Genomic DNA, 10,070 nt, shown 5'->3' on the forward strand with positions numbered 1-10,070 from the left:
TATTTACATTAATTAAGTCTCATTGAGTTCTAAAGAATCAGGTGAAGATTATGATAATAATAAACTTTATTTGTATAGCACCTTTCATGACATGAAATGCAGTGCAAAGTGCTTTACAGAGCAAGAATACAAATACAGTTACAACCAATTTAACAATAAAGCAAAAATAAAAAAAATGGATGCCTTCTGTTTTTATTTTATTTTGATTGATTGAATACTTTATTAACAGTTTGCAAAATAGTACAGAGGTACAATTATACAATAATGCTAAAAGTATAACACAACAAGTCCTAGGGCTTTGTTTCCATTGTAGTCCTGCAATTAATCGAAGTGATAGTAGATTATCACCTGCAAATGATCCTGATACAATGTTGTTACACTGTATCGACAATCGATTTAAAGAATGTGACAGTATCCACCACCTTGTAGGTATGGCATTCATCCACCACCACGGGGAAGAAGGGCTTTCCCAAACATGGCAATCATTATAATATACTAATACACACAGTAGCCCACTAGAGACGACTGGAACTTCATCAGTCTTCTCGACAACTGGTAAGAGACGTCATGCATTAAATGCATTGTTATGATCGTAGTCGCATTCATGAAAAACGGATTAATGATAAGTCTAGACTGGAACACACGCCACTAGTCTGCCGACTTCGGTAACCGGAAGTCTCGCCCCAAAACACGCTCACCACCATTTTTTTTTTCGCAGACCGCTCGCCCCAGCGGTTCTTGTAATTATTTTACAGAGGATAAGTTAGGGAATACGTTTTGAATAAGGCATAGTTTTACTGAGGTTAAGTTTAGGAATAAGGTTAGGTTTAGGCATAGTTTTACTGAGGTTACGTTTAGTAATAAGGTTAGGTTTTGGCATTAGTTTTACTGAGGTTACTGTTGGCGACCGTTCCGAGGTCTCTGGACTTGCCCCGACACGACTGTGTTTCGGGGCGAGCGTTTTGGTATTCCCGACTTCAACATCGATCGCGCTATTTCGAGAAACGTCCAGGCACCAGCCCCCTTCTCCCACGTCACTTGGAAGACTCTTTAAAGCGTCCGTGTCCTGTATAAAATGTCTCAGTATTCACCAGCCATCATGAACATCATGAGGACACAGTCGCCGATGGTAGCAATGGCACATAACAATAATCACCACGACCCTCTCCCCCTCGGCTGGGAAGTAAAGATTGACCCCCAGACAGGATGGCCGTTCTTTGTGGATCATAATAATCGCACGACAACCTGGAACGACCCGAGACGAGATGATGTCAAAAAGGTAAGAGAGAGTATAAAGTTCTGAATGTTAACTAACTCCATGTCCTAAAATATTCTTCACATCTTTTTACATTTTATTTCGTCGATGTCACAGTTTATTTATTTATTTTCTATTGGCAAACGTAGGTTACTAAAGCATAGATTAGGCCATAACTGCGTTGTTTTGTTGTATTATTTTAATCATCATGTCTATGTTGCATGTTGTGTCATAGGGCCGTGTCTCTATCGCCTCCCCCTCTTAATATAACGGCTGATTGACCGTTATATTCTTGTGTTATGATCTAAGCGTGTGATTGCTCGATGACGCACATTGCAGTATGTTGTCAGGCTACCTATATGAGGTTTTAACATTGTGATAGCCTTTTATTTTTACGTTTGGCTAAACACCCCGCCGTCTAAATGTCCACATTCCCAGTTGCAAAAACTTTTTCCTTACAAGGATTTGAGGTGCGTCCGTTAACAGTTCGCCTACTGCAGTGGTTCTCAACCAGCGGGTCGGGACCCCCAGGGGGTCGGGTCCCCACATGCTTTTGAGGGGGTCCCCAGATGACAGTAAAGTGACAATTTAAGGACTTTTAAGACCTTTCTAATATCTAAAATAATAAAGAAAGAAAAGAAAAAGACCATTACTGCATCAATAGTAAATCAACAAAATATACAATAAAAACTGGTCAAACATTGGCCAAATTGCCAAATAATACAAGAAAGAGGCAAACATTTTGAAAATAGCTGATCTACAAGCTCACAACATGCACTGCGAGGCGCATGCTCTTGTAGGTCAGCTCTACAAGCTCACAATATCTGTGGCACTGAGTCAAACTAAATGTAATACCTAAAGTCCCACAATTCCAAGTGCTTTTCAGGGTGGGGGTCCCCAGTTCAAATATGATTATCTTTTGGGTCAGGGCCTGAAAAGGTTGAGAACCACTAGCCTACTGAGTATAGAGGCGCTGCTGGCCTGCCTCCAAAATGACAGTCAAGTCAACATGGATTTTGTTTGGTTTTCCTCTGTAAAAACACAGTCAGTGAACTGTGATGTTGAGAGATTGTGGTATAGCTTTCATTTCATGGTCGACCAGTTGCCATCTGCGTTTGAGAGATCGACACTTGCTGTTGTCCAAAGTTAGTGCCTCGAAGAATCTGCTGGAAAGACACAGCTGTCAGGAGATAAAATTGGTGCAATGCTGCTGGCAGTGAACAGCGTCCCATGCTGAAATGGCAGAGGGCAAAGGGTCGTTCAGAACTATTTCATAATTCTGTTCCCTCTGAAAAAAAAACAATTGAATTTTATTGCAGTGGTGTGTAGGTTTCTTTTTCATTTTTCTTTTCATTTTTTTTTTTTTTAGAATGGAAAGCCACCACATATTTAGTATGTCAAAAGTTTTATGAGATTTAGCAACGTGATTGGATCGGGTATTAAGACCAAAAAGAAAGTTCAGATGTGTGTAATCAAACCAATTTACAAAGTCAACATTACATTCACAGCAATCATACACACTAACAAGAAGAATGACAAGCCTAACTTGGGAATGGGACAGCATCAAATCAATACCAAAAGATAAATAGGCCTATATGGGAGTTGTTTTGCAGCTTATGTGTCACAATATGTCTGTTATAAAACAATACAAGGAATGCTGGACATCCCCATTACCTGTATTAATGAATTAATCAAAAATAATACCATTTTATAAAGCTGAGGGAATCGTCTTATCCAACTCAGTTTAGTACCTACACCCAGAAAAAATACAGTTGTAGAGCAATGCAAATACAAGCATTGTAACTAACGTATGATCACTTCAAAAAGCTCAGCAAACTCTTCGCTTATTCAACTGCAATGTCGATTCAAATTGTTATTCACTGAAACTGAAACAAATACGTATTGAATTTTAATGCTGGTTCTGAAATACCAGCTGAAGGCTGTAAAAAATCATCACCAAGAGGAAGTCAACATTGGAGGACAATTAAGCAGTTGTGCAGCCCCCCACTGACAGCTATACTAGGAACCCTGTGTCCCTATTTTGGGAATGTTATTATAGCTGAACATTTGCCAAAAATAGGGTGAAACATCTTTGAAAATAGGCAAACATTCAGTGAAAAAAGCAGCAAGAGTAGGTTTAAAGTGGTTAATTGGACATTATTCACCTTACCGCACATAATTGCATGTAATAAGGCCCATTGTCTAGACAGCTGCCTTGACAACAGCAGGGCATATTATCAGCAAAATACTTGATCTAGACTCTGGATCATGTAGTTGGCTGATAATATGCCCTGCTTTTGCTAAGGCAGCTGTCCAGGTCAGTAAGCTCATGATGTAGTCAAGCTTGCCTGCCCACTCCACTTTTTGACAGCTGCGCAGAGAACATTTTTGTTATTTTAATGAGAATCACATTGTGGAAGAAGGTGCTCATCAAGGTGCCAGAACGAATGTCAGCCTACTGTGGTGTCTTACTTATATCCTTGGGACATATCTTTTATGTATTGTCATCTTAAAGTTTCAAGAAAATGTTAAAGTTGGACAGTACAGTGAAATATTATTTACTGTATATAAAATGACTCCTTGTACCCCCACAGTATGTGGCATGCATGCTGCACTATCAATAGACCTGTTGCTTTTACTCTTCTTGGCTGCCATAGACAGGTGGGTGTCTTATACTGACAGCTCAGTCTGTTGTCTTGGGCCATACCATCAGAATATCATTGAATCTCATGACTACCATGATTAAGATACTACTGTAGGTGAGGCTTTGGGACTCTGTCACACAGAGCCATTAACATACACAGTATCTATGTCATTTTCCTCTTTAAATGGTCAGGGAAGTGATACTTGTGCAATCCCTTATAGAAATTTCACATTATAGCCCTATGTAAACTATCTCTGTGCAGTGAAGACCTTCTCAGTCACATTTTGTCTTTAACTTTACTTGCAAAGTTTGATAGCTTACTGTACGGTATTGAGTGGAATGATGATTAATTTTGTATTCTATATATTTTCAATAGGCAGTACCTTATGCAAAATGTGAATCCTAATAAGTATTTATATGTTATATGCAAGAAGTGTGTACATACATATTATATACAACAGTATAGACATTTTAAATGGGAATACATTTAAAAGGTCTGCACTTTACAGTATTACTGTAAAGTGTAGTACTGTTTCAAATATAGTAACTATAGTAGTTACAGTATATAGCCCAATTGGTTAAATAACATTTCTGTCCAGACAAGTAATGATATAATGGCTTTATAGAGTTCATTATCATTAGCTTTATTATCTTAATGTTGATAATAATATCTTCAATTATTTCCCTAATCTTCCAGGTTAGCCCAGTGTCTCCCAACGGACCCACAACACCTGAACCAATCCCTCAGGAGGCACAGAAGACCTTTGTAAGAGAGATGAAACATCCCGTTCTTCGCCAGGGTTACGTCCCAATCCCAGTCTTCCACGAGGGTGCAGAGCTCCGACAGCAGCAGTACCCATGTCATTCCTACATCCAGCCAGCTACTTTACAGAATATTCGGTCAGACGGACGGGCCCCCTCTCCCACAATAGGTCCCAACCTGAGGCCTAGATCTCCGTTACAAAGTCCCCCAGAAAGCGGTCCCACTGAGCTTGGCATGCCCTGCTCACCTGTTTCGCAGACAGCTGAGGTGAGATTCGTGTAAATACTTGTTTTGTGCCAGATTTTGCTTTTATTCAGACAGGACAGTGTATAGACACAGCAAGCTAAAGACAGATAATGGGGTAAGAATAGAATCCTTGCTATCAGGGGCGTCACTTGGGGTCTCAGGGTGTGGCAATTGTCACCCACTAATGTTCCCATGCATCTCAATCCATGCCTGTTCATCTAGACTACATGTGACATGCGACACACATGTTATAGATATGCGTTTTCTTGTCTGCAACCATATATTCATTAACCACTTTCAACCTGGTGTCCCTTCTTTGGGCATGTCATTATAGGCAAACATTTTCAAACACCCCCCCCCCTTACTCAAGCTATTGTGTAGATGGTGCTTGAGTGGTAACTTATTTTTGACAGCACCTATTTCTTCTGAAATGACGCCTCTGATTGTTATTACGTATGACACACTGGACATCTACTGGTGAACAAGCAGTGTAAATTATGTTTCATGCATGTAACAGACATGGTTGATTGATAGTCAGTTTTAGTTTTTAGAAGTTAGCTTTCTGTGAAACGATGTGGCTGTGCACAGTGTATTTACAGTGTGTAACTCACACACACGCTCTGAGTACAAGAACATTACTCCCCAAAATGTTGACACAGCTGTACAGTAAGCGCATGCGATTATAAAAAAAAAAACTTGTCTTGTATCATTCAGGCTCACAATGCTCCTCTGTACCAGCCTCCACGACCCAGCAGCAACAGCCTTCAGGCGGGCTACATCCCCATCCGAGTGATCCATGAAGGCGGAGGAGGCCAAGCACAGCCACAGGCTCAAATAAACCCCAGCGTCTACTCTCAGCGCGTCCCTTACGCCGAGCATCAGCCATCCTTCCATCGCTATCAGCCAGATGACTGGGCCGGTCATTACGGGGCCATGCAGCATCCCAGAGAGAGGGCCTCTCCCATTCTGCTGTCCCAGCATCGTGATGCTGCTCCGATACACCTCCCACCCCATATGAGGAGCCAGTCTCCTGTCATAGCACAGGTCATGGGAGAGAGGCCGCAGGTAACGTCGCTCACAAGATCGATACATACAGTTCCGGGACTTGACGATGATTGGTGATCATTTTTAATTAAGTGTTCTTGATTAGTGGTACCCATATGGTCAGAGATCGTTAAGTCAAGTCAAGTCACATTTTATTTATATTGCACATTTCGCACACAGGGAAGTTCACGTTATTCACATAAAATAAACAAAGATAAATATAATGGCTTGGAATACATACAATTATACCCATAAAATATATATATTTTTAAATAGGTACAAGAAAAGAAGACACCCATATTCTTATATTCTCTATTCTCACATTCATACAATGACAGCAAGGATGCTGGCCAACAGTGAGAAAAGGAACATTTCAAGCCTCTTAAAAACAAGTTGAACACACTTTACAGCGAATGAGGTGTTGATGACAATTTATTTTAATTTTCACAGGCTCAGCAACATGTCCTCACAAGAGATGTACCCCTGAAAGTGGAACAAGAACAACCAGGCAGTCTACAAAGACCTGAGAATTCCCAATTCCCCCAGTCTGTTCACACAGAAGCTACCTGTCAGTGGCCACAGCAGCCACATCCTCAACAGTTCCAGCAACTGCCATCACAACAAGCACAACAGTTCCAACAACCACTGCCACAGCAATCTCAGCAGTTCCCACAGCCACAACCACCGCCTCAGCAAGCACAACAATCACCATCACAGGAGATGCAACAGCCACTGCAGTTCCCACAGGAACAACAGTTCCAGCAGCCACCACAGTCCCCACTGCAACAGTTCCAACAGCCACCACAGTTTTCACAGGAACAACATTTTCAACAGCCACCACAGTCCCCAATGCAACAGTTTCAACATCCACCACAGTCCCCACTACAACAGTTCCAACAGCCGCCACAGTCCCCACTACAACAGTTCCAACAGCCGCCACAGTCCCCACTGCAACAGTTCCAACAGCCGCCCCAGTCCCCACTGCAACAGTTCCAACAGCCGCCCCAGTCCCCACTGCAACAGTTCCAACAGCCACCACAGTTCCCACAGCAACAACACTTCCAACAGCCCCAGCAACCTGAAAAATCACATCAACAACAAGAGTTCCAGCAATCACAGGAGCCACACCAAACAGCGAATATCACAGTCCAAATACCTCCTAAAACAGAGACCCAGGACTCAGCAACTGTTCCTCCAGAGGTCCCATCTGGTAAGGTCGAGGGTGAACCGGCAGCTCAGTTGCCAGCTCACCCAGGATTGGCAAAAGTACAGAAGATTTGTGAAAGAGTTGCCAAACTGGAGCAGGAGGTGAAATGTTTCAGTGGGAAAAAGAATGATAAGAAATACTTACTACTGGAGGAACTGTTGACGAAAGAGCTTTTAATGCTGGACTCTATAGACCCAGAGGGGCGTGTGGATGTGCGGCAGGGGAGGCGTGACGGAGTCCGTCGTGTGCAGACCATACTGGAGACCCTGGAGCAACTGGATGAGCAGCTGCCTGAGCCTCCCTGCGAGATGTCAGGGGAGGGTGACAGCTTACCAGAGAAGGGGGATCCCAGTATGATCACCAAGGAAAATGTTGAGGTGGCAAGAGAGATATCGTAAGGGAAAGAATACCTATTGTATAGCTGAAGTCTGAAGCCATCTCTCTTACTCCTCTCTTTCTATTGGCTATTGTTGAACTTTCGGTTGCATGTGTTGATTAATTAACAGTATTGGTATTTCCTGGCATTCACCACTAAGTGTTAGTATTTCCGTTCAGTCATGTTTTTCAAGCCAATGTTGCTGCCTTCTTTGTAGTGCCAATGTCTTCATAACATGACAACTGTCATGATCACGGTGCTGGCAACGAATTTGACTAAATATGAAAATTCAATATGAGGCCTTTATTGATAAATGGAAGAATTCATTATGTTTATGTGTAGTTGCCTTTTACTTGATGATATGATGTGTGAAGCCTTTTTATATTCACTCAGAAGAACGCCATCTAGTACCAGAGGACTTTGGTTTGTGTTTAAAAGCAATTGCAATTGCACAAACTGTAAGACTCAGTCAGCAGAAAGCCATTTGTTCCTTCTAGTCACATAGCTGCTTTGTCACAGAACACAGTGAAGCTGTTTGTTAGATGCTGCTTTTTGGTGCATTACCTATTTTGCTATCTTTGCACTTTTGCCACCATTTTTGAAATGCAACATGCTCAACAGCATTTGCATTTCATTTGGAATATTTCAGATACACAAGTTTTGGTTGGTGTATTGTTTGTGTGTTTATATGTGTAATGGTTTACTTGTTGTTACTTCAACACATTATATCAATATATTTTAATCAAGACAATTTAAAGTTATGATTTGTGATTTTTGGTACATTTATTAATGTATAATGACAGAAATGGATGTGAGCTGTATATCTTACTTGAGATGTAAGACAATCAGCACTTGCTGCTAATTATGAATTACAGTTTAAGAGTGTTTATATAGCTGCCAAAGCCACAATTTGTAAAAGAACCTACAGCAAAATGGCATTTCTCAAGCAAACGGTGAAGAATTCTCAATTTCAGGGAAAGACATCTGGGTGGAATGACCCCTATTCTTCATGTATAAACAGCATAAAAATGTATACTTACACTCTGATTGTTTGTATGCACTGATATTATGGGGTGTTGTTATAATAAGCCAAACTGTAAGTTGTACCTCTCCTACAAAGAGTTTCTCGGTATCTATTTTAACTTAAAAAACAACAGATTTACAAATTATGGCTTGTGGCTTAGTGTTTGTCACAGCTTATGAGTACTGTAGCAGGCGGGTGGAGTGTTGAAGCCAAGTCACATTGGTACGGTTGCAAATAAAAATATATTTGACATTGATTTTGAACAATGTTTGGGTTGTCATTCTTGCCACGAGTGGCATATTGAGCAAATGTTGACGCGTGAGTTTTACAAAACCCACAGTAGCACAGATAGATTAGATAGTAGGCCAATAAAATCCAAGTGTATTTTTTCCTTTGGCTTTTGTACAGCAGATAGAATATTTATGTCTTGGGTGTGTGTGACCATAATACTGTATCAATGTAAATGAATTGATTTGAATTGACTGATTCATTTATATCAGTTTATATCTTTTTCACTGCTTAACTACTCTGCCTGAAGTTTCCACTTAAGTAGTCTCAAAGATAAGAAGAATAACAACTGTCTATGTGTTGGGGACCTGGTGTTTCTCGAGCTTTTTTTCCTTAGGGGCCCCTGACTAGTCATGAATACAAATCTTTGCTATTATTTCACCATGTACATACGGTAGGTGAGATCATACACTGTGAGGCATGGAAATACTAAGGCAGCTGCATAACTATGTGTCTGACTTGTATTTATTTCAGTCACAAATTGCTCAGGCCCCCTAAAAATATATATATTATTAAATGAGATTTGTTTCTAAAAGTAGAATGTGAAATCAAATGATTAAAATGATATAGAAAAATGCATAATGTAGGCAAGAACCTTAAAGGGCAAGACCACTTTGGCAGAGGTTGTAGTTACCTTGCCGTAAACGAATGCAAACAAAGTTGATTCCGACAATATAGTACATCACCAAACCCAGTACAGTTTATTGTTTATAAAAATGAAAATGCCCTGTTGATTTTGCTATTTTTTTTCCTTTTTTTTAAAACTTTGTTTATTGGGTTTTTACATAGCAGTTTTCAGCATTAAATGCATATAGCAGGATACAGAAAAGCTTATTAAAGCAACCAATAAAATAAAAAAGCTCAATACGGATTCCATTATCGATTTTGCTATTTTTTTTAGGAAGAAAACCCGGACTGGATCTGTGGATCCGGATCTTCAAATAGTAAAATCAACAGGAAGTTGTCAAGTTGACATTTGTATTTAAAAGACAAACAGTCACCAAACAGGTTTGGTGGTGTTCTATATTGTCTAAATCAACTGTGTTTGTGTTTGTTTATGTGCTAAAAGAGTGACTTTGAGAGCTTAGAGATGTAAAGTCAATGAGGAACATATTTTGAATTATCAATTTCTAATCAATGGAGCAATTATTTTGTATTTCTTGCCTACCATTGGAGTTGCGTCATGGCAAGTTATCTACACAACCCAAACCTCTACCAAAGTG

General features: G+C 40.3%; 1 protein-coding gene across 1 annotated transcript; it reads left to right on the plus strand.

Annotated features, from left to right (window-relative positions):
* Nucleotides 1-1,058: 1,058 nt before the first annotated feature.
* bag3 (BCL2 associated athanogene 3) lies at nt 1,059-8,815 on the plus strand. Its single transcript, XM_084076405.1, has 4 exons — nt 1,059-1,279; nt 4,597-4,929; nt 5,623-5,973; nt 6,403-8,815. Exons 1-4 carry the CDS (start codon nt 1,076-1,078, stop codon nt 7,555-7,557), a joined length of 2,043 nt encoding a protein of 680 aa, XP_083932531.1. The 5' UTR covers nt 1,059-1,075; the 3' UTR covers nt 7,558-8,815.
* The last annotated feature ends 1,255 nt before the right edge of the window (nt 8,816-10,070 follow it).

The sequence above is a fragment of the Gymnoscopelus microlampas genome, assembly GCF_963454915.1.
Source record: "Gymnoscopelus microlampas genome assembly, chromosome: 13".
In the NCBI taxonomy this organism is placed as follows: domain Eukaryota; kingdom Metazoa; phylum Chordata; class Actinopteri; order Myctophiformes; family Myctophidae; genus Gymnoscopelus; species Gymnoscopelus microlampas.